We start from the raw sequence: 26,972 nt of genomic DNA, 5'->3' as shown, positions 1-26,972 counted from the left end.
ATGTGCAAAGTGGGAGCTTCCAGGTCGGAGTGCCTTATAATTCCAGCCTAAGTGGTCCAATATTGTATTGTCTCTGACATCTATACATTTGATTAGTCAATATCACAATCATTCCAGAATGTGCGGTAATTGAATGTATATGCCAATATCATTAGGTATATATATTAACAAGTTGTGTTCTAATACTCTCAATAAACATATCATCCTGTTGAATCCATCACAACAGAATATCAATTTCCCAGCCATCATAGGAAACTAATCAGACTAGCTTCTATTCCTACACAAACAAACTGAAACGAAACAAAAAAGGTAACCCACCGACATAACCAATTATACACACATATACACATCCTGAGCGCGCTTAAACAGGCAACTCAGCATTCCTCCTCTGCCCCGCCAAAGCATTGAAAGCCTGCTGAATATACGGCCCCACGACAGGGACACCACCCACAAACTGGCCAATGGTCACTAAAAAGTCACCGAACAGAATTAGGATACCGTATAATTCGACACAGAACCCGATTAGCGGCCAGCGGAAGAGGATAAGTAGAATTCCACCGACGAAGGCGGCGGTGCCGCGAAGTTTTTGGGGACGAGAGAAGAAGGCAATTGTTTTTTGGATGCCGATTATGAGGGTTAGGCCGATTAGGAAGAGGATCTAGATTGTTGCGTTAGGTTTGTGCTGGTTGGGGGTAGTAGATGGGTTTGGGGTGTACTGACATTTCCCATGGCAAGCCTATGCGAATGATCATATTAGCAAGACCCTCTGGGACTCGACTGGTAATATTCCGAGAAGTTGGAGAACATACATTGATCGATCAAAAAACATTAGCACACCTCCGAAGAGGAATAAACCACCTATACCGAACAATCAGTCCCCGCCCTTGTTGTTTGCTCCCGGGTCAGAATGTCCGAACGTACCGCCAGTGCAAAAGATTGCGCCAATCTCTATTCATTCAGAAAGCCCGTTAACCGCTGTCCGCTTCGAGATTTACCCAAATAGAGGAGACTCACTCTGCGTCTCTGAAAGCCACATCGTAGGCATTTTGAAAGTAGGTCGATTTATCCTTGTTTCCGCTCCCAGATTCTTCACCAGCTAAACAGCGCAATTGCAATAGCAGATCAAAACGAGATTCGAGTCTGGTGCTGTAAGTCCCAATTCTATCCCACCAATTCCAATTCAATGCTGCCTATTTGTTTGTTTCAATCTTCCCGCGCAAAACACCGTGTCTTTTTCGAACGTATTCACTAGCGTCGTCGTAATTCATTCGATGCGGAAAGAGGCAAAAGAAAAAGGAAACTCGTCAGCTCGCATTTGCACATAAAACAGAAGCAATGGAACAATCGTTGCGATGTTTTATTTTCTTGAAAGGAGTTCGTATCCCCTTTTCTGCCAGATCTTCAAAAGCGGAAAGAAGTACACTTGTCTAACTGTTTGCGGTTGGCGGTCAGACGTCAGGTACAGATCTCATCTAACCAGGTATAGCATAGTCTGGTGCCGCTTTAATATCTAGATGCGGCTCTCTCTTATTTGATTGTGAGGGAGAAAGCAGTGAGGTTACTGGGGGTATCTTCACTTCGCGAGTTTTGACTGTATTTCTTTTCTTTCTGCAAATGATTTGATAGTAGTACATTGTGTCCAATATTGGATTTGACTATATTTGTTATGAGGGGATGAGGGGATGAGGGGATGATATTTTTTCGACTGGATATCATCCTCACGATTAGCCCTAACCCGACCCGATTAGGCAATCATCAATTTTGCCCTATTTTGGAAGGTTTGGAGGAGGGCAATCACGAACGACGTAACTTGGAAGTTCTCGGTTTCAGAACGCTGGGAGGAATTATACTGTGTTCACCGTTAATCTATTGTATTCTAGACTGTACAAAGTTTACGCCCATCCTCTCTAAAAACCTTGTTGCTTTGAGATACAACTCATGATCAGACGAAGAAAGGCATAACCAAGCAGCTTGATAACTGGCAATTGACATGGAGTTTATTATTGCTGTCATGAGAATTTGACTATCTAGTTACCTAAATATAGAATAGAACAATTCAATTTTCCAGACTTTATATATGACTACAGTATTACTCTCCTCAAACTAAATCAGCATTTTCAAGCCACCATGCTCTGGTGGATATCAGTCTACCTCTGAACGTTTTCACTCAGATGTCCTCTAGAAAAAACCCGTAGTCACCGAATTGATACTCTTTATTGAAACAAATTAGAGAATCCAACAGTGAAAGTCTGTATTGATACAAGAATCTTGGAAGACAGTATCTCGAGTTCACAGATGCAGCTGAATATATGTTGAAAGGAATTACACGTGAAGAAGCAGACTTATCATCTGTTGCAAGGTTGCATTAATTGACCCATAACCGTTGAATACTAAATCGATGAAGAGAGAATCTCCCTGAGATTCTGAGGAGCTGTTTCAATGTTTTCAATGTCAACAATCGATATAAGAGAGAGTAAGTGGAAGCGTATGAAATAGTCTATACATACGCACTTATCGTATTTCCACGGAACAACATGGGTCTTGGCACTAAAACCTAAAAGTAGCAAGCGATCTTCGTTCGGCATCACAACAAAACCGAACTTTTTCTTCCTCTAATTTTCTATCAATCCATTCATCAACCACCCAACATGATCACCAACACATGAAATCAGTTCTCAATTACATCCAACATACAGGAGTATTCTTCAGAGATTTTAATGATGAATTTTTGTCAAGATTACTGCTGCATATTACCTCTATCCAGCAACACTAATCCTACACTTTCCAGCATCGTAAACAACCCGCCACAACCAACAGCGTCAATTGACGCTGTAACTGATGCCCCTTTCCATGGAGTGTCGGTATCGGTTGTTCTCGATTCTTTCGGATCAGGGCGAAGATCGATTTCTTTTTAATGGTCGCGATTAAGCCGGAGCGTTTTCTTTGAACCTGTCTCGAGAGGGGCAGGTGGGTGGAAAGAGCTTGACTTTGTTGGCCTGACATTTTGTTTCTATATTTCTGGGTATTTATTAGTGGTGATTTGTATGAGGGTTAGGTTGTGGACGTACAGGTCGACCAAGGAAGCAGAATATCGTATGTAAAGTTGAGTAAGAGACCGATAATCGAGTAACTACTTCAACACAACATGTGCACCTCGAGCCTCCAGAAAGTTCTCCGCAACACCCTGCCCCAACGTCCTCACAACTCCAAAGACCTCCCGATTGTGATACCGCAGTCTAGTCTTCGGATCCGTATACGGCGCTGGCAAACCCGTAAGATCACAATACCGATACTGATTCGCCGGACTCAACGACGGCGCAGACTCAATATTCGTATACGTAACCGCCGGCCCTCCGGTATACATCCCCGAAGCAGCTTTGAGATTTTTTTCTAGAACAAGCGTCGATAAACTCTGAGCTGCTTGCGCAATATTGGGTGGGCGCGTGGATGCTGCGCCTCCTGCTGCTACGGCAGGTGTTTGGGAGCCATCTGTTGTGCTGAGCGGGAATGGTGTCGTGGCGCCGGAGTTGACTTGGGTGGCCATTGAAGAGACTTCTTTGCGTGAGGATTCGGAGAGGAGTTGTTTAACGTTTTTATTGCGGCGTTGGGAGGGTTTCCAGTTGCGGTTACGGAAGGGGCGGGGGAGACTGGCGATGTCGAGGGAGTCGAGGAGGTGTTGGTGTTCGTCGGAGGTGGCGTTTGCGGGGGGCATTTTGATCGATATGATTTGGAAATGGTAGTGGGCTCGCTGGTCGGTATGGAGGTAGGTTTTTAGAGAAGGTTGAGAAGAGGTTGATTGTCGGATCAATCACGTGTCTGCATCGCGGAAGCTTTCTTTATGATGCGCTTTCTTGGCAATAACAATCAACACGACAACTCAGTTGGCCGGATTGCAAAATGGTGAGTATGATACTTGAATATGATAATATTGGGGCGAGATTGATTCTAATGATTTGTAGGAGAGCCCACACGAACATCAACAGAGTTTATTACTCTCCCGAATCATTACCAATATTGTATGTAGATAATCGAGTCCATCTCAACAACAAACTGCCAACACCCACTACAGGAAAAACTCAACGAAGCAGTCATGGTCTTGAACAAGGGTCTTCAGGTGTGCTCAGACAACCAGGAGTATCAGACAGGACATCTGCTAACGTCCATCTAGGAAGTCAATGTCCAAAACATGAACGTCGAGTTAGTGGCACAGATGTTTAAGAATTACCAGTCCAATGTCCTGTTTCATCTTGAAGGTTAGTCAATATATCATGGAAATCAAGCTGGAAGGCGCGTATTCGTGTGCTAATGATATTTATCTTTAGCAACGGAGAATATCAAAGATCCTGCTTGATAGACAAGGCAGGAGCAACGTTTGGAATTATGATTTATAATGTATTAGAATACCCACGAGAGGATGAAATAGTATATGCCGTAAATATACTTGTACATGTAAATTGTTCGTTATGTAGTCTGGTATATTTTCGGCGAGTAGTGAAAATTTGCGCTGTAGCCCTTTGCATGTTGCTGCCAAATACTTCCATGGATAACCAATAGTTACAGTAGATGTCTACTGGTATTAAGATCACAGTATGTGTTACAGTTAGGATATGAAAATTCCTGGATTTGATGCTGAAAATGACTCCTAGTGAAGCCGATTTCAACGTCATTTCCACGCGTCTCACCGTGCCACTTTACGGCTGGTCTTCACGTATCAAAAATCTCTTTGACGTTATGACTGAAACGTATAACCGCCATATCCTACTAGCAGAAAAGACGTCCAGAGCACAAAGTCTCTCCACGAAATATCTCGCGTTCTCGCTTTCAGAAAACGGTGCTGGTGACTGGCTACAGCGAAATGCGGGCTGTGCCGGAATTCTCCCTGCTTAATACGGTTCCAGCAGCGCAGGAGATCATTAACCAGTTCATCCAGCGTGTCTGAATTGAGGTCCATGAGTATCAGCTGAGCCAGTCGGAATGCTTCTTCCGTCAATATTCCTGGGGTCTTGAGTTTCCGGTAGAATAGAATCATGAAGAGCATGGCGGCATCAATGTTGGCTTCCCACAGAACTCAAAACCGCGAGTAATATCTCGCAGGATTTGGTGGCCTTTCACGAGATGTAGATGAGCTTCATCCCCTCAAAGAGCTTCGCTGCCAGTTCAAATAGCCTGTTGGCTTTCTCCATCAATTGCTTCCAGGTCCTGCTATTTCTCTCACTGGACAGGGTCTCTGCATGGAAACAACATCCCTGGCGGAGGAGAACCGCTGCTTCACCTCGAGGACAACTTGCAAATTGGAAGTGTTTTATCGCATTTTGATAACAGCGTTCCGCCGTATTTATGAGACGGATAGATAAGTCGATCCGCATACTATTCCACATGGAATTTGTCTCGTTTGAGCCTTCTCAAAGATTGTGTCAAAATAAGTCTTGACCCTGATGTTGAAGATTCGGTAAATAGGCAGGATGATTTAGACCAAGAGGACGAGGAGTACGAAAGGTTGCTGGAGGAGGTCATTCAAGATTTCGAAAACGCTCCCCTAGAGGTGTTACATGTCTAGTCTGTCACTCAAGAATATCACACACCCTTCAACATCAGGCAGTTAGGTAGTTTCTTGCTGGAGAGATCAAGTTTTGCTAGCTCAGGGGAATTAGGCAGTGAAAACATGGTAAATAACGATGAATGCAAATGCTAAAAAAAAGGTAGAAACAAATAAATTTATATGATCCGATAGATCTTGGTCTTGGCGATGTCGGGATGAATCTTAGCTTTCTGACTAGCTCCAGACCTCAAAGAATTCATACCAGCACCTCTCCTTGAATCGCTCCACGATTTCAGAACTAGTTTCACTACACATCCACCGCTACCTACTTCAATTCTACTGCGTATTCCGAAAACACATGCGACGCCCTGAAAGATGATGGTACAATCCTAGCCTCACGCCGCATACACTACCTTACGGTTCGATCGACACGCTCTTGACTAGAGCTTGACACAATGACAATCACAACAGAGAGAATCATCGTTTCCACACGCGCAAGCAGCTCAAGCGACAAAGATTCCCCCAAACCGCCTCCGAAAATCTACAATGTCCAAGAATACCCTTTCAAGGGTTACCATCCGCCTCAACCGGACGGGTATGAACAGAGCAAGGCATCTCCGCATTCGAGCGCGATTGTGATTGATAATGGTAGATAACCCAGCGCCTTCAAGTAGTATGGATGAGAGACTAATGTATGCTTTCTAGGCGCCCACACCGTCAAAGCAGGCTGGTCATTCGACAAATCCCCGCGCTTCATCTTCCCGCCCGTAATGAGTCGTTATCGAGATCGCAAGCTAAACAAAGCTTGCCAATTCATTGGCTACGATGCCTACGTCGACGCTACCACAAGAGGACAATTACGATACGCTTTTGATCCCGGTACCAGTATCGTCGGAAACTGGGATGTTATGGAGGGAGTATTGGATTACGTGTTTCTGAAACTGGGTGTGGATGGCTCTTCAGAGGGTGCGGTCGATAGACCGATTGTTATGACGGAGCCGATTGCCAATCTTGCGTATCCGCGACGGGGTAAGTTTATACCCTCTAAAAGAGTTGGGGGAGGAAAAGGAGAAGCTGATTCAATTAGTGATGAACGAGATATTGTTTGAATGTTATGGTGTGCCCTCAGTCGCGTACGGGATCGATTCGTTGTTTTCGTATCGGTATAATCGTGGCACAGATGGGTTGATTGTGTCATCTTCGCATACGTCGACACATGTGGTTCCGGTTTTGAATTCGAAGGCATTACTTTCGAATGCGACGAGGCTCAATTGGGGGGGTCAACAGGCATCGGAGTATTTGCTGAAGTTGATGCGACTCAAATATCCGACTTTTCCGGGTCGAATGGTCGAGCATCAAATGGAGGATTTGCTGCATAAACTGTGTTACGTGTCTACAGACTACAATGAGGAATTGGTTCATTTCTTGGACTGGACTGGTCTCGAAGATCGGGATTATGTCGTTCAGTACCCGTTCACCGAACATGTGGTCGTCGAAAAGACGCAAGAAGAACTGGACAAGATTGCAGAACGGAAAAAGGAGAGCGGACGACGATTACAAGAGCAAGCGGCAAAAATGCGATTGGAGAAATTGATGAAGAAAGAGCAAGAACTGGAGTACTACAAGGATCTTCAACAGGGTCTGGCACAACAGACCAAAAAGGAGGTTCGACGAATCCTGGAGGCTGAAGATATGAAAGATGAGGCGCAGCTAGAACGCACAATCAAGGAGCTGGAACGATCTATCAAACGATCACGGAATAAGGATCTAGGCGTCGATGAAAACGAGGAGAATCCAGAAGAAGCTTCGTTTCCTTTACTCGATGTTCCCGACGAGGAATTAGACGAAGCTGGTCTTAAAGAGAAACGTCACCAGCGATTAATGAAATCGAACATGGAAGCTCGTCAACGCGCCAAAGCAGAGAAAGAGGCCGAAAATGCCCGTCTTGAAGAAGAGCAAAGACTCGACGACGAGCGCCGCGAGAACGATTTCGAAGTGTGGATCGGCGAGAGACGCGCTGCTCGCGAGGCACTACTCCAAAAGATCAAAGAACGCGAACGGCTCAAAGCCGATCTTGGAAACCGCAAATCGCTCGCGAGCCAAATGCGTATGAAGACACTTGCCAATCTTGCGTCGGACGGCCCCAAGAAACGACGAAGAGGCGGTGACGATGATGACTTTGGCGCCGACGACGCGGATTGGGGTGTATACCGAACTGTAGCTACGGGGGCCGATCAAAGCGACGATGAAGAGGAGGAAGATTTGACAGCGACACTGAAAACGCTGGAGGATCAATTACTTCAATACGATCCGGAATTTACGCATGAACACACTCTGGACGCACAATCGGATTGGACCAAGAGTTTAATTCATGTATTTCTACGGGGACCATGGCCGTTTGATCCTGAGAGTCAACGTGAAGCACACCAGATTCATTTGAATGTGGAACGAATCCGGGTTCCGGAGGTGGTCTTCCAACCTTCCATAGCCGGTGTTGATCAAGCAGGTCTCGTCGAAATCGCAGCGGATATCCTGAATCAACGATTCACGGTCGAAGAGGATCGGAACCGGTTGTTGAAAGATGTGTTTTTGACGGGCGGGAACACCCTATTCAAAGGGTTCGATGAACGACTGAGGACGGAGTTGGTCAGGGTTTTGCCTGCGAATGCGCAATTGTCTGTTCGGCGGGCGGCGGATGCGGTTCTGGATGCTTGGAAGGGAGCTGCGCAGTGGGCGGCGACGGGGGGGTTGGCGACTGGGTCGATTTCGAGGGCGGAGTATCAGGAGAAGGGGAGTGAATATTTGAAGGTTCGTCCCGTCTCTTTCTGATAATTGGGTTGCGAGTTGCTAATGTTGGTATAGGAACATGACTTGGGAAACGTGACGAGTGTCTAGCCTAAGACTAGCGAAAGGAATCATGTTACTATAGCAGTTTTCTACAGCCCTAATACAGTAGACGCCTCCTACGTTACGACTTACATACAACAGCCGAGCCATCCGCCATAGCATATCTGGTACGATATTCATGCTAGTAAACACACACCTGAATTATTTGCGAGACCTAGATATAGAATCAGACTGCTTCTTGGGCACATTCATATAAAAATAAAAATGTCTTGAGTAAAGAGGACATCAGTAATCGGCAATTGACACGACCTCGGGAATTTGGTGAAAGCATTGCCTGATTCGGGCGTTACTGAGCCTAAATATCGGAGTTACGGATTTACTGAGTCAGACTGATTAATATATGTTAAGTAATCACGCCATGGCTGCATGCGGTTAGTTGCTCGTATTTATTTGTATTGGAGGCGTATTGAGGCGTATTGAGGCGTATTGAGGCGTATTGGGGTGTATTGGGGTGTATTGCGATGTACTGTTACTCAGCAGACGTCATACAATCTCCGCTGCTCTGTAAGGTTAAGATACTCCGTCTGTACTCCGTAAGTATGGCGGAAACTAACTGGGCGGACACTAAAGAGAATAGGGAAATAGGTCAGCGCGCCACGAGAGGCTTAGGGTTAACGAGACATCTTATGTAATCCATTGGCTAACTGTATTCTTCCAGTCGGAGAAATGACTGTCAGTCAGCCATGTCTGGGCAAGGATTCTTCAGTATAGGCGAAGGATTAGGAAGACCGGATCAGTCGGCATATACAAAGTTGTATGGATCGAACATTCCCAGTATTGATTACTCATTATACGGACTAGCGGTATTAGCATTACTCGGGTAATCTATTTCTCCCGCAGTAATTTGGTGCCATGACTAAGCGGTACGTATGCGGATTACACTGGCTAACTAACCACAGGCGGCTGCCCGGCGTGGATTATTAATGAACGGGAGCGTCCCCAGCCACTCTGACTCTTTTTTCTGCTTACGAGATCTTCTCTTCTCTCTCCTTCAACTTCCCTCGTCTTACTTAATCCAGTCTAACCTGGTCTATACATTGATTGACTTTCGACTCAACGACTTTTACTTGTAGGCGACACGAATTGAATTGTTTTTCCTTTATTCTTGTATGTCTGCTAGTCTGCTAGAAGAGGTCCTGTCTGCCTTGCGTGACTACGGAAAGTGCACTATACAGCTGCCCGACCAATCGCCGTTCCCGTTGGTCGTCCTCATAACATCCCAGATTCCTCTTTCGCGCGATTTGTCTCAAACTTCAGGCTGATCGCGTTAATGCTCGTGAATATTCTTATATCGATCTCGACCGCGACCTCGACTTGTTTATAGTGGATTGATTGTATGCAGCCCGCACTAGCGCCGCATCCCAGTATGCAACAGAGCTCTTCTGCTCAGGTAAGCAAGGACCCTTTCTTTGTCATCATGATCGCCGTCTAGATGATTAAACATCAGATGCTGTCGAGCATTGACCTGTACACATGGGAAATCTTCAATGTTCATTGCTTGCTGCGCGTCATGTCGCGTATTGTTCTCGCGTTTCAATATCATGCTGACTCGTACATAGGATCATGCTGATCAGGGTAAGTCGATATGCATGTAGATCTTACGCATATATCTATGGTCTCAAAACTAACTCGTGCAGTCCTCCACGATCAGCTTCTAGCTGCGCAACAACATCTCCAATCACAAGGTCAAGAATCGCGTGCCCCAACCGGACAACAAGGTCATAACATCGATCCTGCCATATCCGGTGGCGCCATGCTTGCCCCTAACACGCAAGCATCGTCCCTCGTGCTGCCGCAGGTCATGTCCGGTGTACAGGAAGCTGCTTCGGGGAACGATGCGTCTCGCAAGACGTATGGTAAACGCGAACTATCGACGTCGAAACGCGCCGAACAGAATCGCGCTGCTCAAGTATGTCTGCCTCTCTATTACTAAATGAATCAAGTCATCTTTGAAACGAGGATGGACGAGACTAACGACAGCAGAGAGCATTCCGACAACGAAAAGAAGGATACATCCGCCAATTAGAATCGCAAGTGAAAGACTACAAAGTCCTCAGCGAAAGCTACAAAGCTCTCCAAGCCGAAAACTACCAATTACGAGAATACATCATCAGTCTGCAATCTCGTCTGATTGATTCGCAAAACGAGGTGCCCGCTTTACCGGATAATATCGATTTGACGCAGCCTAGGCCTGAGCCTCCATTGGCGGATTCGCATCAATCTGAATCCTCGCCTCCGGCACAGCCACAACCACAATCACAACAAACGCAGCAACAGCAACAACGACAACATACATTAGCCGCAGCACCAACACAAGTGCCCCCTCTAGCACCCCATCAACATCCCCACCAACCCTCCACAGCACCATCAAGCAACACAAACGAAGATATCGGCCAACTGAACCGCATCGCCGTCGCGGGTCTCGGTATGCGCAAACACGGTCTTAGCAGTAGTCAGACCGACAGCAACAATAATAATAATAACAACAACAACAACAACAACAGAGACGGGGGATACCCATCATATCCATGGAAACGTCCTCGAGGCGATGATTATGCGGATACGAGGAATTCGGAAGTGAAAATAGAGTCTATTCATGGGTTGCCTACTATTTCTTAACCTTTCATTTTTCGCTGCTGATGGGTTTTATTTATATTTAAAGGGGAGTAGGCGTTGATGCATTTGAAAGTGTTATGGGGTTATTCTGTTTTAATATGTTTCAATAGGGCTGTTGAATGAAATAATTCTTTCGTTTAGTCGGATATTATCCATTGAACGATCAGCTGAGATTAGATCAGAATGATAAGGGCTGGCGTTGTGATCATTAAGCCCTAATCGAGGGACATAGTGGAGTAATCACAGAATGATTTTGAATGCAAGACATGGCTAAAGCGTAACTCAATCCCACTCTCCGTCAAGAGATCTAAGAAATTGATACTACAATATTCGAACCAGAGTATCTTTCATCCTAGCCAATATATCGATAGTCAAAATGAATGAAACCCCCAGTTCCTCCACCTTGGTTGGAGACAGTGGAAGTAAACTACCGAAAATATGCGGCATTTTTACCACCCTCTCAATTTTCCAACGTTGTAGCTACATCTTTTCCCTTCAAGTCGCCGCAATAATAATTCAGGAAACTTCAACGAGGATATTCTCCCTCTACGAGTAGTATTAGCGATTGAATAAACGATGTGGTTTTGGTGCGTATATGGTAGCGATAAATCGCTCATATATCAAAATCTCACTTGTCAATGTACCGGATTGGGTATGTCGAGCCATGTGCACTGCCATCTTGCCCCTCCTCCTCTCGATCTGTGGATATGTCTACCATGTGCTCTACCTCGTAGATATGATATAGGCTGGTTTAGTCGAGTCTGGTTTAGTGATGTAGTAGATGTCTGTCTAGTGATAAAGTTTCTCTTTTACCTAGCTAGGTAGACGGTGACTATGAGAGATTTGATTATTGCCCTAAGTCGAGTTGGTTATTAATTGTTGAGTGATTTATGTCTACCTACACTACATAGCTAGGTAGCTAGGTAGAAGGGTGGTGGAGGTGTCTTGGCTGGGAAGTTATAAATTCGAGGTATCTTTCAGGTTTCCTGTTGATAGTTAATGTATTGACATCTTGTTTCCCTTATCTGTCTCTTCTTCAACTCTTTGATAGGACGTTCAGTCCCTACATCTGTCCACAATGGCAGACCACAATGACGCTGAAAATACTGCCAGTGGTAGTCGACTAAAATGGGAGAAACCAGAGAAACCAGACGAAGAAACCGGCCTCTCGCGCCCACAGCACCTAACACGTACGCTTTCAACGGCTTCGAGTTCTGGAATGTCGACCAGAGCTGGGAGAAGGGGCACTGTTGATCCGGCTGTTACCTTGCCGATTCATTATCGGAGTTTGTATGTCTCCTTCTCCTTCGCAATGAATGTGGGGATTAGATGGACTGACGAGAGAAAGATCATTCGATATCGACGAAGTACAACAGCGCGAAGAAATAAAAACCAAGAATGATGGTGTCGCTATTGGTACCACCCCTTACTCCTATGCAGCCCGGTACGAGACTGATGCGTGTAGAACTGTCAAATATTGAATGGCACACCCTCTCCATCCCCTCAATCGAAAAACACTTCCAGGTCGACATCTCCCACGGCCTCTCACCAGATCGAATCCACCAACAACTTCGTCAATACGGCAAAAACGTTCTGTCACCTTTGCCGCATCGATGGTTCCTACAAATATTCGGCTACTTCTTCAAAGGATTCGGAATCATCCTGCTCATTGGATGTATTTTGGTCTTTGTATCGTGGAAACCACTCGGTGATCCCCCCGCAGTCGCAAATCTTGCGTTAGCGATTGTATTGCTAGCCGTGTTCTTCATCCAAGCTGCTTTCAACGCGTGGCAGGATTGGTCTTCGTCTAGGGTTATGGCGTCTATAACGGCCATGTTACCTGAGAATTGCACCGTTATCCGCAACGATGGGAATCAAGTTTCTATTCCAGCGAGTGAGATTGTGCCGGGGGATGTTATTAGGATTAAAGCTGGGAACAAGTTGCCGGCTGATGTGAGATTTGTGCATGTTGAGAGTGATGCGTGTTTTGATCGGAGTATACTCACTGGTATTCTCTCCCCCCGGCCCCCCTTTTTTTTGGCTTTGTGCGTTGGGTACATTGACTGATTGAAAAAGGTGAATCACTCCCTGTAAGCGGCACAATCGACGCCACTGAAGAGAATTACCTCGAAACACAGAATATTGGTCTTCAAGGCACGCACTGCGTATCCGGTTCTGCAGTCGGAATAGTAGTCTCAACAGGCGACAACACCGTGTTCGGACGAATCGCAAAACTAGCCAGTGAACCAAAACCAGGACTGACTCTCCTCGAAAAGGAAGTATTGCGATTCGTCGCTCTGATTGTGCTAATTATGTTGACCATGATTATCGTCGTGGCTATTGTATGGGCGACGTGGTTACGCAAAGATCACCCCGGATGGATCAATGTGCCGACCTTGATTGTGGATTGTGTTAGTGTTGCTATCGCATTTATCCCTGAAGGGCTACCGATTAGTATTACGGCCAGTTTGACGATTACGGCGAATATTATGAGGAAGAATCAGATATTGTGCAAGTCGCTCAAGACGGTGGAGACGTTGGGGAGTGTGAGTGTTATTTGTAGTGATAAGACGGGGACACTCACTAAGGTATGTCTCTCTTCTTTGATCGGAGGCGAATACTTACATGCGTACAGAATAAAATGTTTGTAACTGATTGCGCGGTTTCGACGTCCGTTTATAACCCCATGACTGCCCGGGACGACATGGTGCTCAAAGGTAAATCGACCGGCATCCATCAACTGCGTGCGCTATCCGGATTGTGCAACGCAGCCGAATTCGACGCTGCAGCTGATCATCTCCCTCTCAATGAACGACCCATCTTCGGCGATGCCACAGATCAAGCCATCCTTCGATTCTCAGAAGTTCTTGGCTCGGTTACGGAATTGCGGCGTTTGTGGAAAAAGACATGGGAGCTTGCGTTCAATAGCAAGAATAAGTTCATGATTCGCACGTTTGCGGTTGCAGAATCCAAAGGACTGGGATTGGCGTTGTCGCCGGCAGAAAGTGTACAGTTCAAGTCTGAGGATATCCTGTTGACGATCAAAGGCGCTCCTGATATTCTGATTGAGAGATGTGGGCGCATAGTCTCTGCAGATGGCAGTGTACAGCCCCTGGATGCAGAGACACTACGCCAGGTCAGGAGCATAAAAGATGAATGGTCCAACCAAGGCAAACGGGTGATATTGCTGGCTCGCAAAGTCATTGCTGATCAAGATATCACGAGCACTCCCGGCTCTCATGAATACGAATCCGAGATTATGCGACAGGTCAGGTCCGACTTGATTCTTGTTGGCTTAGTTGGTATCGTGGACCCACCTCGTGAAGAGATTCCAGATGTGGTCAAAACGTTGAGACGTGCAGGCATTCGCATTTTCATGGTAACTGGTGACTTTGGCTTGACTGCACTTGCAATTGCGCGCCAATGCGGGATTATTTCGGGCAATAGTCGTGTCGATGACGTTACTGCTTTGCAGAGATATGCCAGTGGTAGCGATACCGTCGTTGATAAACCGGAGCTGCATTCCTCGGCAATTGTCATCAGCGGCCCTGAACTTCTCAGCCTGAACGAGACGCAATGGGATCAGCTCTGCAAGTACCGGGAGATTGTATTTGCACGTACAACACCAGAGCAAAAACTCCGCATCGTCCGCGAATTCCAGTCTCGTGAAGAGATTGTCGGCATGACCGGTGACGGTGTCAACGATGCTCCCTCCCTCAAAGCAGCTGATATCGGTATTGCCCTAGGCAGCGGATCAGACATTGCAATTGAAGCATCTGACATGGTCCTCCTCGATTCATTTTCAGCAATCGTCGAGGCCGTGCAATACGGTCGTGTGGTCTTTGACAACCTGAAAAAGACAATCATCTATCTCCTCCCCGCTGGGTCATTCTCCGAATTTTGGCCCGTTTTCACCAACGTCGTCTTCGGTCTGCCGCAAGTTTTGTCGTCATTTCTGATGATTGTTATTTGCTGCTTTACGGATTGCGCGGCTGCCACCGTGTTGGCGTATGAAAAACCAGAGGCGGATGTCCTGTTGCGACCACCACGAAACCCGCGCAAGGATAAACTGGTTGACTGGAGGCTGATGTTCAATGCGTATGGTATCATTGGCGTAATCCAGACTGTTTGCTCCTTCTCCATGTCGTATTGGTATTTGCAACGCAACGGAATACCGTTCTCGTCGCTGTGGTTCGGATTTGGCGCTGTTCCTGATGGTATTGATCAGGATTACTACTCTGATAAACTGAATGAGGCGTCGTCAATATACTTCATCAACCTGGTGGTCATGTAAGTTCCGCCCCCCTCCATTGTAAGCAACTTCAAGCTGACGGTCTAGGCAATGGTTCAATCTCATGGCTATCCGAACTCGTCGTCTATCCATCTTCTCTCACCCACCAGCATTCAACAAGCAGACCCAGAATCTGCTACTATTCCCTGCAATCTTGTTTGCATTAGGCATTGCTGCGTTCTGGTTGTATATTCCTCGCTTCCAAAGCGTGCTTGGTACTACCAGTGTACCGGCCGAGCATTACTTTCTACCCGCGGCGTTTGGACTGGGGTTGTTGATATTGGATGAAGGAAGGAAAGCTGCTGTTAGACGTTGGCCGGGGGGTGTTGTTGCGAAGCTTGCCTGGTAAGCTGTTGGAGTGTAGAATAGAAGAATAGAGAGAGACTGCCAGTGGAAGATTAGAGGCTGTGTTGATGCCTGGTGTCTCAGGCAGAAGCGTGACAGGGGTAGTAGAATACTGTATTTTGATTGGTCAGTATCCCGCAATATGACATATGCGGCCCCACTCTGTCAGTGATCTCCTTCGTGAGTGACGTCGTAGAATATATCAGACATGATGGATGCCTTTTCTTCTTTTCTTCCTCTCCTCCTGAGTGAGAGTGATTCCTCTTCTACATTTATACCACCTGATATATAATCATGGCTACCATCAGCATCAACACACCCGGAAACGGTCTCGTATACAATACTTTCTTGAACTCTCAACTATCGACTCCCAGACTATGCATTACCTCGGAAGAGGAAGAGTTCGATACGGAGACAATCCGCAACTGGCAGAATGAAGGGTTTGACGTTACATACGTCCCGCTCAACGAAGGCGGAAAGGACTATGCTAGTCGTCTAGAGAGTGTCAAGGAGGGTCTAAGGGTGGGAGAGTCGTATGCTATTATCGGTGGGTCCCTCCTTTATCCTGAATATACTAAAACAGTCACTGATGAACCTAGCATACGGCGAGGCTGCCGCTTTCTGTCTCGACCACTTCCACAAACCTGCCACCGGGGCCAGACTGACTGCCCTGGTTGCTTATTACCCCACCGCCATCCCAGATACGCGCATTCGTTTCCCTCCCAGTCTCAAGGTGCTTGTCCATCTTGCAGGAGAATCGGTCGATGTTGTTGTCACTCCTCAAGCACTAGGCATCCAGGGACGCAAGAAACGTATCAGCAAGCGCAGAATTGACCCGGGAGTTGGTATCGGCGAACGCAAAGATATTTCGTATACAGCATTTACATATGACTTTGCCGATCCCGGATTTGCAGAGCATGATTTGGATGAATATGATCATGCATCGGCAGAATTGGCTTGGTCGCGGACTTTGGATGTGATGCGAAAGGCATTCCGCAAGGATGCTGATTTGGAGCGTCCGTGGGAGATTAATACTGAAAGTAAGCTCATTCCTTTGTCCGGTCCAACGGGCTGTGGCTAACAACATCAAGGCAGCTTCTTCCGTGACAACCTCTCCGACACCATGTCAACCTTTGTCACCCATAAGAATCCCGCCGTCACTGTTGGTCCAACACTGGCTGGTGGCGTTGGTGCGAAAGCACTGCGTCGGTTCTATGAAAATGACTTCCTCCAGACCAAGCCGCCATCTATGAGGCTGCGTCTACTATCTCGTACTGTTGGCGCAGATCGCGTCGTGGATGAAATCTACATCACCTTCGACCATACAGTTGAAATGCCATGGATGCTTCCAGGCGTACCGCCCACCGGTAAACGAGTCGAGATAATTCTCGTGGCTGTTATCGCCCTTAAAGCGGAACGCATCTTCACCGAGCATTTGTATTGGGACCAAGCCAGTGTCCTTGTTCAACTTGGACTTTTGGATACCAAGTTACTACCCCAAGGAGTCAGCGGAGTAAAGCAGCTACCCGTTGTAGGCCGGGAGGCTGCTCGACGTATTCTGGGCGAACACCCAGCACGTGGCGATGACTATCATCGAAGGTTGATTGCTAATGCCCGGGCACCCCCTGTAACCAATAACTCCCGTGCATCTAGACAGTCAACGCCAAAACCTGCGCACCGTGCTGGAGGCAAAGAAGTCGAACAACGAAACGGTGAACAGAATCGCGCCAATGGCGCATCTTCATCCAAGCTCAAGGGTGATATAGCCGATGCTCACGCTTCTGGAAACGAGAGTACTGCTACTGCTACTTCTACACCAAGAAAGCCGAAGAAATTGGGCACACCAAGAAAGGATAAGGACAAGTCACCGATAGTTGACGACAAATCAAACGATCAGAAAGATGAAAAGACGGCCGACAAGATGAATGACAACGGAAAGACAGATGATGAGAAAACGTCTGATAATGCCATAAACGGGAAAAACGAACAGAAGGAAAAACAGGTAGAGAGCATCGAAAATGGTAAGGATGTCGATGACTTTGCTGATGGTGAGAGTGAGGCTGGTGCTACGCCATCGAGACCGATGGCTGCACGTGTTGAGTCTGCGGGTCAGGAGTAATTCGATGATTTGTTGATTTGAGATTGTCACGATTCTTGTATATGATGATTGTTATTCCCTTCTGCTTTCATTGTTGGATGTTTCATTCGATCTATGAGTGCGAGCTAGCGTTTTTTTAGGGTAATTAGTCATGAGATAATGAATTTTTGCTTTCGATCATCCTTACACCCTTTGATTCATTAGATGTAAAGTCCAATAAAAATGATAGAAAGGCGTGGCTATCAAGCCCTAACTTTGTCCCATGGATTTTACCTCGATCGTAGAACATGAGACAAATGTTCATTTTTTCCTATCCTGTTTCTGTATTAGATATTCATAAATGGCGCAACCAGCACACACTAAATCATTAACTAGTATGATAGTATATTATACTAGTCAGAATGGTTGCCTTGACCTAACCCCTCATTCAGTCTCCCTCACCTTTATCGTCACGAACATACGACAAGATGTCTACATCAAGAATCATCCAACTCGCCCAACTAATCAGCTCTCAAACCTCTATCATTGACAGCCATCTTCAAATTAACAACCTCCCTCAACCATCATTCGACCAGAATGGTCCCACAGAACCAATCCAGAACGAGACGCCGGAAATCCAAAGAGCAAAGACAGATGTAATTGAAGCAGCCATTGAATTGAGGCAGTTACTCGAGGGGCCATTGAAACTTCTTCTTCCTGAGGTTTGCCTTTCCACATCCATGGATGTATGGATTTAGTGTTCGTACTAATACTCGTCACAGTCAAATTTCTCCCCTCTTGTAGCTGTACATCGCTTCAAGATCGCATCTTATGTGCCTCTAGACTCTATAATCTCATTTAAAGTCCTAGCGACCAAATGCGGTGTTCAAGAACATGACCTCAAACGCATAATCAGGTACACAGCGATCCATCATCGGGTCTTTGTTGAACCCACAAAGGGCGTTGTAGCGCACACCGCTGCCTCGAGACTTATGGTTGAGAATCCTGTTGCCGGACATCTTACGGGGTTGACGTTTGATGAGTGTTGGCCGGCGCATAATCATGTACTCACCCCTTGGCCATCTCCCTTGAAGGTTTGGAAATATGTGACTTACTATTTGAAAGGCAGTAGAAGCAATATCCCAGCAGAGTAACCGGGCCAATATATCGGGATATGCACTGGCTAACAACACACCACTAAACACATTCCAATACCTCTCCCAGCACAAAGAGCGCGCAACACGATTCGCGTTCGCCATGGCGACGACGTCAAAGGCTAGTCTCGATGCTCTGAGTACCCATTTCCCATGGCATACACTTCCATCAAACAGCAAAATCGTCGACGTGGGCGGATCAAAGGGTCATGTCTCTCTCCATCTTGCGCGCACATATCCGCATTTGAGGTTCATAGTGCAGGATTTACCGGAGGTAATTGACGGTGCTGTTGATCAGTTACCTGAAGATGATGAGGCAGTAGTAACCTGCAAGGAGAAAATTGAGTTTATGGCTCATGATATGTTTGACGAACAACCCGTCAAGAATGCAGAGGTTTACCTGCTTCGATACGTGCTGCATGATTGGGGCGATGAGTACTGTCTTGAGATTATCAGAAATTTGATTCCGGCGCTTAAGACAGGGGCGAAGATTGTGGTTCAGGATCATGTTTTGCCGGAACCGGGGACGATGGGGTTGTTGCAGGAGATGCAGATGAGGTAGTTATTCTGGCGGATCACTAGGCTTATATGGATGTGAACGATGTGAACTGATTGTTGATAGGTCGATGGATGCTATAATGATGTCTCTATTTAACTCGAGGGAGCGAGAGGCAGATGAATGGGAGGATTTGTTCAAGCGGGCTGATGAGAGCTTTGGAAGAATTATTGTTAATAGGATTGGGGAGAATGGGTCTAGTGGAGTTATTTCTGCAGAATGGTTGGGATAGTTCTACGTTCAGGTGGCCTTCTATGGGTTCATGTGTATTTGTCTTTCTAATATCTTATTGCAGGATCGCTATCAGTGTATAGGATGAGGCACACTCGGTAACGACGTCTACCAGCAATTTGGACCCGGAATACAGATAAATAGCTCGTGATAACCCAGTTGCCCTAACCTTCGCATACTGTTGTCTCGTTGACCCTTATCAAATTCAGTCTACCATTAAAGCGGAGACTGTCGGTGTAGATGTGCCGGTTGAGCTGGTATTATCGGTAGACACTCGAGATCAGATTCCACTGATGAGATGAGCAAATTCCGGTTCCTACTGCTCCATCTGATATCTCTCCATCAGACGGTCTCGTGCATGTAGCACAGATCTATGTGTAATCATAAGGTTTACGAATCCCAAAACTCGGTATATCTTCTAGAGAGTTCCCCCTCGTACATGCTCACGCGACAAATCATACCATACTTACTAGGTACTCTGCTCGAAAATGCGGCAATATCTCCTATCATTGGATACACATTTCCATTCTCAAAGATTATACCCCACACAGGACTAAAATCCGGAGACTGGAGAATGATATGAAGAATGTCTGAACCGGACTATACCGTACTTTGCCGGAATGCACCGAACTCTCGACTTGCGTACACCGCAGTTTACCGGATTGTGGATATAACCCTATCTACCGGATAGAACACCGATCATCAACTATATGTCTAGAGAGGGCATAGACTACGAAATAAGGTTGACTGTTTTGACCGTCTATCTAGTATCATGGTTCCATAGGTAGTGTTCAAACATGGGGTTCCCACAATCTCGGAATGAGGGCTTGCTTGTTATATAAAGGGCTACCTGTAGTATCATTCCATACTGCAGGGATCTCAACAATCTTCCAACTTAGGGCTCATTGAGAAACATGTTGTCCAAGCTCAACTGGCTCGTAGGCCTTGGCCTACTAGCAGCAACCAGCCCTGCTCGTGCTGCCCACTTATCAAAGCATGCACAAGACCTTTTCGATGAATCTATGAACTTCCAAGATATGATCTATGACCCTAGTGCCCATTATCTACGATGGTTCTACTTCCCACTAGCTGCTGGCGTGCACGAAACTCGTTCCACCGTTTGGCGCACTATTGGCCTTCTTCAACGCAACCATGGGGATGATGCAGAGGAGGCCGCAAAGATTCTCGAACTGATCATTGCTGACCAGGAGAAAGATACCTCGAAGCAGTGGTTCGGGGATTATACGGTTTATCCGGAGCAGCCTACTGTTGGAGGGCCCGCGTACGATCCTGTGGTATGTTCACAATTTTCTTGGCCGAAAAGAGCGTTCTGACATGGCTAGATCTACAATTCATGGGATCCTAATTGGAGAGGATTTATTGGTACAACTCTTATCATGGTGTACGAAGAATACAAGGATTTACTTCCTCCCCATATTCAAGACCTGGTTCTTGAGAGTATCTACAACAGCACTGTTGGCGATACATACCGTGTGGGCGGTGTCGATGATGATAACTTGTATCCAGCATACACAAACCCCTGGTTGATGAGAACAGTCGCCAGCTCATGGACAGGAATGAAGATGAACGACTCCAACATGACTTACTGGGGCGATAAATGGACTCAAGAGTTCTTAGATCTGTATAATGTCAATCACACCATCTCCGAGTACAACAGTCCAACATACGTTGGCGTTTCTCTCGCCGCGCTGACGATTGCAGCAAAATACATGACGAACATCACAAACCCTCCGTTAATTGCTCAGCACAGTGAACAAATCATCCGAGATATCTGGGAAGTTGAATCTCAGCTCTGGAATCCCATGATGAGGAACTTTGCCGGTCCGTGGGATCGAACATACGGCTATGATATGAACAACTACGTGGCTATAATATCCTTATGGATCTGGTCCCTCGTTGGAAAGGATGTCGCTTACGATAACGTCAACCCCATCGGAACATTTGCACATGCCGATGATCTCGAGATCGGTCCGCTCCTTGCAGTCCTCGCGGACACCCAGAAAAAGATCATTCCAGAATCTGTACTGCGTCGATTCAGTAGTTCGCATTTCATTGGAGAGCATACATATCATGGCCAAGCGTATGCGCCTCCGGTAGATTACGAGCCGCGTAACGTCACGACTTGGGTATCTGCAAACCTTACCATTGGCGCTGAATCATTCAATCAAACCGCTCTTGGAGGTTCGCGCGAAGATACGAATGCCTGGAATCCAGCTGTTGTTCAATGGCTTCGTTCAGATGGGTCTGTGGGGTATCTCACTTGGTACTCGACAGAGAAAGCTATGCAGGCTGATGTTTCCCCTTATACGCTCAATTTGACGTACCCTGCTGGTAATGAAACTAGCGTTTTTACCTTTGCTCTTTCGTCTAATCCCTTGGGAGCTAAACGGGATATTTACTCGCTGGATGCTATTGATGGGCTTAAAGTTGAGGTTGGTGGTAGCGTCAAGCCAGAGCCTGAGGTTTCGTTCTGTGGATTTGTGGGTGGTACTTGCCCGATTATTCAGTAAGTGGACATTCTCTATACACATGAAGCTTTTTGGAAACTAGTCTAATATTGATTGCTTATAGTGACTTCGAATTCTGGAACCTGACATTTGTCATGCCGGCGAATAGTACCGAGGTCCCTAATATTCACTTCAAGCTCTCATTGGAGTGATTGTGGCCTATACCATAGCTTAAAACGACATCCGTGAGAGTCATACTCAACGGTCGATTAGTCAATATTCAGCAGGTTTATGTATATACATTTTTCCGGAGATATAGAGGATGAAGGGTTCCGTCTGATCAAAAAGGGGAAGGACACAAAAGGAACATATTTGGCTCGGCTTTGAATTCACGTATGTTATACCAAAATAAGGATTTATATTGCTTTAATCCATTCTTTTCTTACAACCTTGGAAACGAATAGAATGAGACTACTTGTAGGTAGGACTAACACTACTCGTCGTCTGTACGCAGTAGCTTGTATAGCAACTCAATCAATTAGCCCCTGGCATGAAGACATAAACAATAAAAAGTGTAGACTCAAACACCTTCTAGATCACTCGCCATTTCATAAGGACGTCACTAATCATCTCCCGGGCATATATGAAGAAAAACCAATTTTCCGGGGATATACACATAACGCCACACGAAACCCGCAGCATCCAACAACTACAGTGCTTAAATCTTCCCAGAACGGTTACCAATAGCCAAAATAATCAAGTGGATCACTCGCAATTGTCGGCTTTTAACTTGGGAGTTTGACCTCCAATGTCTAGACGGATGTGGGGCTAAGTTAGACGTGTTGATAGTGGAAGTATCTCCATGTTTTTTTTTTTGGATTGGAACATCCATTGAACAAGTCAACTACAACTAGACTGTTCGTCGGGGAGAATTTTGTGGTCTATCATACTGTCCGGAGTTAAGAAATTGTACTATGATCAAGACACCTAGTCATGATGTCAACTTAAGAGGAAATGGTATATACATATGGCGGATTCCCTGGCTATCTCATAGATCATACTCCTGTCTGATCCCCGGATTCGTGAAGTACATACACAAATACATATATAGACAAACAAAATGTCGTCCGACGGCTCTCCTCCCACAGATCTAGGCAAACTCCGCGTCCTCTCCTCCACAGCCTCCATCCATGTCTCCCCCCTGGCACTAGGCGGCATGTCCATCGGCGATGCCTGGGCCAGCGGAATGGGCTCAATGGACAAAGAGTCTTCCTTCAAACTACTAGACTTCTATTTCGAGTCTGGCGGAAACTTCATCGATACATCCAACAACTACCAGGACGAGCAATCCGAGACCTGGATCGGGGAATGGATGTCTTCCCGGGAAAACCGGGATCAGATGGTGATTGCCACCAAATATACGACGGGATACAAGACATATGAACTGGGAAAGGGGAGAGCATCGAATTATGTGGGGAATAGTCGACGATCGTTGCATATGAGTGTGCGCGATAGCCTTCAGAAGTTGCAGACGGATTATATTGATATTTTGTATTTGCATTGGTACGATCAACTCACCAGTATTGAAGAGATTATGGATTCGCTGCACATACTTGTCGAGCAAGGCAAGGTCCTGTATCTGGGTATTTCTGACTCCCCAGCCTGGCTCGCTTCAGCGGCCAACTACTATGCTCGCGCACACGGCAAGACGCCATTTTCAATCTATCAAGGACGCTGGAACGTGATGCTCCGCGACTTTGAGCGAGAAATCATCCCCATGGCACGCTACTTCGGTATGGCCCTAGCACCCTGGGACGTCCTCGGAGGAGGAAAATTCCAATCTCGCAAGGCATTGGAAGAACGCAAATCAAAGGGCGAGTCACTCAGGAAGATCTTCGGATCAACCGGTGAACAAAGCAAAAAAGAATTCAAAATCTCAGAAGCACTTGCTAAAGTCGCCGAGGAACACGGCATGGATTCCGTGCAGGCTATTGCTCTCGCTTACGTGATGAGTAAAGCGCCTAGGGTATTTCCGATTGTTGGTGGGAGGAAGATTGAGCATCTCAAGAGTAATATTGATGCGTTGAGGATTAGGCTTTCGTTGGAAGAGATTGAGTACTTGGAGAGTGTGGTGGAGTTTGAGCCTGGGTTTCCGAATAATTTCTTGGGCCCTCATCCTAGGGTTGTTGGGAAGACGAGTGGATGGCTTATGACTGATCCGGTGAATTTGACGTTTGGGGCGCCAGAGTATGATTATGCTTGATGTGTATGTAGCTGCCTATTACTAAGTGGAAGATAGAAAGAAATCTAGTCATTCATATACGAGTCATTGTACGGATGTACAGTCTATAGTCGACGTCAACTAGTTCAATGCCTTGATTTCAGTCTCCTTCAATTTGCCCTCGCCAATCAATCGCTTCACTTCATCGACGTAAGCAGCCTTGACAGCAGCAGCATCAGTACCGGCACTAGTCAATTTAGAGGCCAACGCAGCCAACTCTTCAGGAGTAATCTTGGCCATAATAGCATCAACATCATTCAAGACATTGTCCACCTGAGAAGCAGAGGCATCACCACCTTCAGCAAAGTAGTTGACATCCTTGACACTGTTCCTGAGAACACGCTTGTTCTTCTTGGCTGCGTTCTTGGCTGCCTCCTTACTCTTCTTGTTGGCCTCCCGCTCAGCTTTCGCGGCTTCTTCGGCCTCCTTCTTCTTGCGCTCTTCTTCTTGCTTAGCCTTCTCCTTCTCTTCAGCTATACGCTTGGCTTCAGCCTCCTTTTCGAGACGCTTCTTATCCTTGCCGGCACGCTTGGCTTGACGGAATTTCTTAATACGTTCATCGCCGGCAAGGGCGTCATCGACAAGCTTGCGCAGACGTGTGGTATCCTCGGTCTTCTTCTTGCGGCGCGAGTTGGCATTCTTACGCTCCACATGACGTTTCTGGTCACGATTCTCATTGTCATCGGGGACATCCTCATCCTCGTACTCGAATGATCGCCAGCTGTCAAAGTTGTACCAGAAGTTATAGAACTCCTCAACCTCTTCTTCAGTGCTATTCTCGCTGCCGAACGTAGGGACAGGCTGCTTGTTGGAGAAACGAGCCTCGGACTTGAACACACGGTCCCAGAGTTTGTAGTAGTTGCCCTTTTCGAGTTGCTTCTTGGTTGGTGGCTCGACGTTAGCGTTCTCGTCACAGGAATCGTATTGACGACGCTTCGCTGGGTCAAGGAGAATTTCAGTGGCCTTTTGAATGCACTTGAAGAAATTGTCGTTTTCGTCGGTCTGGCCAGCCGCGGCTTTCTTGTCAGGATGGTGACGCAAGACCTTCTTACGATGGGCGCGCTTAATCTGTTCGGGGGTAGCCTTGTAACGGTACTTGCTGAGACCGAGGACAGCGTAGTGATCTTGGTTCTGTTTATTGTTAGCTTGCAAATAAAGAACCTATTTTGTTAAAACAAACCTTCCAGTCCTTAGCATCCCGCTGGAGCATCAAAGGATCCTCAGGCTCAGAGATCTCATCGTCCTCGTCCTCATCGACCTTCTTGACATTCTTCTGGGCTTGAATGCGTTCGTCTTCAGAGAATGTACGATTGTGGCGTTTCTACATATATTAGCATTGCCTCTCAATCACGAAAAAAAGAAAAAGAGGAGACATACTCTTCTAGCATGAGCCAGGAAATGCGGTCCCACAGGCTCAATGTTGCGTTGCACAGCACTAGTCAAGCTGGATAACACCTTGTAGTCTTTCTCTGCAGACCATCCTGCAGGAAGAGGAGGAAGAGGAGGAAGAGGGGACGTTACGGTAGCCATGATGTCTTGAACTGACCGAATCAATGATGTTGTTGTGGCTTGATGGAGGGGAAGTCTGGAAGAAATTGTTGTTCTGCCGCTAAGAAAAATTATTTTTCCTTTCCTTCTAGGCCCGATGAGGATCGGCCAATCAGCGATGGCGGATTCGGCAGCTTTGCGGCTTCTTCATCTCAAATCCATGTACCTTACGATCTGTCATTCGCTTTATACTCTGCTATGATCAGTCTGTTGGCTACAAGATAATCACGAAACCACATTGATTCTGTTTACAACAACGATATACGATAATTTCCGTTTTGTATCTGCCGGCATCATCAACCTGCCATCGGCTGAACTAGTCGCCTTCGACATCTCACCCGACAGTCGACTCTCAATTCGAGGTCTGCAAAAATTGATAAGTCATAATAAATCAGTCCAAAATGACAACACCCTCCGTATCCGCCATCTCCGCCTACCGGCAACTCCTCCGCGCCACCCGTATAGCTTTCAAAGGTTCGTCAACCCTTAACCTCCAAGAGAAACCAAGCTAACTGCTATTTATCATCGGAAAAGATGACTATAGAGTCCTCCTAGCCGCTCGCACCGAAGCCCGTAAACAATTCGACCAACACAAACGGACAGCCGTTGATACACCCATGCAGATCCAACATGCGCTCGAAACGGCGAGTATATTACGACATAACATAGTCCAGGGCGCACGGGATGCGGAAAAGGAGGATGCCAAATGGGGTACGTACATAGCCGTCATGGAATAGGAGAAAGTATGACTGACTGGCTAACTGGAATAGAACTACGGATTCACGACGACATTGAGCGAGGGGATAATGATTCTGTAAAGATTGGGGGAAAGAAGGTTAAAATTGAGAAGGCTTGTTCTTGATTATTCGATTATTTAGCAGATTGGCGTTTGGGATACTGCTTATATACTGATTATCACATTGCGAGGGCATGAGGTGAAAGATACTTGTATCATATTT

The 26,972-nt window shown here is 46.4% G+C and overlaps 11 protein-coding genes across 11 annotated transcripts, besides 2 other annotated features; 8 read left to right on the top strand and 3 right to left on the bottom strand.

Annotated features, from left to right (window-relative positions):
* Window positions 1-361: 361 nt before the first annotated feature.
* TSTA_104900 (Got1 family protein) lies at window positions 362-1,367 on the bottom strand (the record flags this gene model as incomplete). Its single annotated transcript, XM_002486469.1, has 5 exons — window positions 1,015-1,367; window positions 922-948; window positions 810-858; window positions 721-736; window positions 362-658 (listed from the first exon to the last, which is right to left on the bottom strand). Exons 1-5 carry the CDS (start codon window positions 1,043-1,045, stop codon window positions 362-364), a joined length of 420 nt encoding a protein of 139 aa, XP_002486514.1. The 5' UTR covers window positions 1,046-1,367.
* A 1,392-nt stretch (window positions 1,368-2,759) lies between these two features.
* On the bottom strand, window positions 2,760-4,246 carry TSTA_104890 (uncharacterized protein; the record flags this gene model as incomplete). Its single annotated transcript, XM_002486468.1, has 3 exons — window positions 2,760-3,018; window positions 3,069-3,748; window positions 4,226-4,246. The coding sequence occupies 2 exons, from the start codon at window positions 4,244-4,246 to the stop codon at window positions 3,131-3,133; spliced, it is 639 nt and encodes a 212-aa protein (XP_002486513.1). The 3' UTR covers window positions 2,760-3,018; window positions 3,069-3,130.
* A 1,748-nt stretch (window positions 4,247-5,994) lies between these two features.
* On the top strand, window positions 5,995-8,434 carry TSTA_104880 (chromatin remodeling complex subunit (Arp5), putative; the record flags this gene model as incomplete). Its single annotated transcript, XM_002486467.1, has 4 exons — window positions 5,995-6,187; window positions 6,245-6,568; window positions 6,627-8,347; window positions 8,402-8,434. 4 exons carry the CDS (start codon window positions 5,995-5,997, stop codon window positions 8,432-8,434), a joined length of 2,271 nt encoding a protein of 756 aa, XP_002486512.1.
* Window positions 8,435-9,415: 981 nt separating this feature from the next.
* On the top strand, window positions 9,416-11,345 carry TSTA_104870 (bZIP transcription factor, putative). Its single transcript, XM_002486466.1, has 4 exons — window positions 9,416-9,836; window positions 10,006-10,021; window positions 10,084-10,355; window positions 10,430-11,345. Exons 1-4 carry the CDS (start codon window positions 9,783-9,785, stop codon window positions 11,063-11,065), a joined length of 978 nt encoding a protein of 325 aa, XP_002486511.1. The 5' UTR covers window positions 9,416-9,782; the 3' UTR covers window positions 11,066-11,345.
* Window positions 10,908-10,949: a microsatellite.
* Window positions 11,346-12,140: 795 nt separating the features above from the next.
* Window positions 12,141-15,702, top strand: TSTA_104860 (H /K ATPase alpha subunit, putative; the record flags this gene model as incomplete). The annotated part of the gene is made up of 6 exons (XM_002486465.1): window positions 12,141-12,352; window positions 12,411-12,478; window positions 12,528-13,070; window positions 13,139-13,650; window positions 13,698-15,352; window positions 15,402-15,702. The coding sequence occupies 6 exons, from the start codon at window positions 12,141-12,143 to the stop codon at window positions 15,700-15,702; spliced, it is 3,291 nt and encodes a 1,096-aa protein (XP_002486510.1).
* A 195-nt stretch (window positions 15,703-15,897) lies between these two features.
* On the top strand, window positions 15,898-17,970 carry TSTA_104850 (dienelactone hydrolase). The gene is made up of 3 exons (XM_002486464.1): window positions 15,898-16,245; window positions 16,298-16,738; window positions 16,790-17,970. The coding sequence occupies exons 1-3, from the start codon at window positions 15,993-15,995 to the stop codon at window positions 17,815-17,817; spliced, it is 1,722 nt and encodes a 573-aa protein (XP_002486509.1). The 5' UTR covers window positions 15,898-15,992; the 3' UTR covers window positions 17,818-17,970.
* A 282-nt stretch (window positions 17,971-18,252) lies between these two features.
* TSTA_104840 (O-methyltransferase, putative) lies at window positions 18,253-19,717 on the top strand (the record flags this gene model as incomplete). The annotated part of the gene is made up of 4 exons (XM_002486463.1): window positions 18,253-18,497; window positions 18,558-18,839; window positions 18,901-19,487; window positions 19,552-19,717. Exons 1-4 carry the CDS (start codon window positions 18,264-18,266, stop codon window positions 19,715-19,717), a joined length of 1,269 nt encoding a protein of 422 aa, XP_002486508.1. The 5' UTR covers window positions 18,253-18,263.
* Window positions 19,718-20,630: 913 nt separating this feature from the next.
* Window positions 20,631-22,396, top strand: TSTA_104830 (uncharacterized protein; the record flags this gene model as incomplete). The annotated part of the gene is made up of 3 exons (XM_002486462.1): window positions 20,631-21,011; window positions 21,060-22,243; window positions 22,309-22,396. The coding sequence occupies 3 exons, from the start codon at window positions 20,631-20,633 to the stop codon at window positions 22,394-22,396; spliced, it is 1,653 nt and encodes a 550-aa protein (XP_002486507.1).
* A 908-nt stretch (window positions 22,397-23,304) lies between these two features.
* On the top strand, window positions 23,305-24,447 carry TSTA_104820 (aryl-alcohol dehydrogenase Aad14, putative; the record flags this gene model as incomplete). Its single annotated transcript, XM_002486461.1, has 2 exons — window positions 23,305-23,735; window positions 23,766-24,447. 2 exons carry the CDS (start codon window positions 23,305-23,307, stop codon window positions 24,445-24,447), a joined length of 1,113 nt encoding a protein of 370 aa, XP_002486506.1.
* A 27-nt stretch (window positions 24,448-24,474) lies between these two features.
* On the bottom strand, window positions 24,475-26,031 carry TSTA_104810 (ribosome associated DnaJ chaperone Zuotin, putative). Its single transcript, XM_002486460.1, has 3 exons — window positions 25,843-26,031; window positions 25,646-25,786; window positions 24,475-25,596 (listed from the first exon to the last, which is right to left on the bottom strand). The coding sequence occupies exons 1-3, from the start codon at window positions 25,993-25,995 to the stop codon at window positions 24,547-24,549; spliced, it is 1,344 nt and encodes a 447-aa protein (XP_002486505.1). The 5' UTR covers window positions 25,996-26,031; the 3' UTR covers window positions 24,475-24,546.
* Window positions 25,951-25,979: a microsatellite.
* A 171-nt stretch (window positions 26,032-26,202) lies between the features above and the next one.
* On the top strand, window positions 26,203-26,910 carry TSTA_104800 (mitochondrial complex I protein Fmp36, putative). Its single transcript, XM_002486459.1, has 3 exons — window positions 26,203-26,487; window positions 26,548-26,724; window positions 26,784-26,910. Exons 1-3 carry the CDS (start codon window positions 26,415-26,417, stop codon window positions 26,873-26,875), a joined length of 342 nt encoding a protein of 113 aa, XP_002486504.1. The 5' UTR covers window positions 26,203-26,414; the 3' UTR covers window positions 26,876-26,910.
* The last annotated feature ends 62 nt before the right edge of the window (window positions 26,911-26,972 follow it).

The sequence above is a fragment of the Talaromyces stipitatus genome, genomic scaffold (genome assembly GCF_000003125.1).
Source record: "Talaromyces stipitatus ATCC 10500 scf_1105507295511 genomic scaffold, whole genome shotgun sequence".
NCBI classification, from domain to species: domain Eukaryota; kingdom Fungi; phylum Ascomycota; class Eurotiomycetes; order Eurotiales; family Trichocomaceae; genus Talaromyces; species Talaromyces stipitatus.
The sequence above is the reverse complement of the archived record's forward strand: the minus strand, read 5'-3'. Positions and strand labels throughout refer to the sequence as shown.

Excerpts from the sequence above, each read along its gene's own strand:
- TSTA_104800 (XM_002486459.1), top strand. The coding sequence starts at position 26,415 with ATGACAACACCCTCCGTATCCGCCATCTCCGCCTACCGGCAACTCCTC. Across the intron at positions 26,488-26,547 it reads CACCCGTATAGCTTTCAAAG|ATGACTATAGAGTCCTCCTA; the intron begins GTTCGTCAACCC and ends TCATCGGAAAAG. Across the intron at positions 26,725-26,783 it reads AAAGGAGGATGCCAAATGGG|AACTACGGATTCACGACGAC; the intron begins GTACGTACATAG and ends TAACTGGAATAG.
- TSTA_104810 (XM_002486460.1), bottom strand. The coding sequence starts at position 25,995 with ATGGCTACCGTAACGTCCCCTCTTCCTCCTCTTCCTCCTCTTCCTGCA. Across the intron at positions 25,787-25,842 it reads TCCTGGCTCATGCTAGAAGA|AAACGCCACAATCGTACATT; the intron begins GTATGTCTCCTC and ends TAATATATGTAG. Across the intron at positions 25,597-25,645 it reads GGGATGCTAAGGACTGGAAG|AACCAAGATCACTACGCTGT; the intron begins GTTTGTTTTAAC and ends AACAATAAACAG.
- TSTA_104850 (XM_002486464.1), top strand. The coding sequence starts at position 15,993 with ATGGCTACCATCAGCATCAACACACCCGGAAACGGTCTCGTATACAAT. Across the intron at positions 16,246-16,297 it reads AGAGTCGTATGCTATTATCG|CATACGGCGAGGCTGCCGCT; the intron begins GTGGGTCCCTCC and ends TGATGAACCTAG. Across the intron at positions 16,739-16,789 it reads GTGGGAGATTAATACTGAAA|GCAGCTTCTTCCGTGACAAC; the intron begins GTAAGCTCATTC and ends AACAACATCAAG.
- TSTA_104870 (XM_002486466.1), top strand. The coding sequence starts at position 9,783 with ATGCAGCCCGCACTAGCGCCGCATCCCAGTATGCAACAGAGCTCTTCT. Across the intron at positions 10,356-10,429 it reads AACAGAATCGCGCTGCTCAA|AGAGCATTCCGACAACGAAA; the intron begins GTATGTCTGCCT and ends TAACGACAGCAG.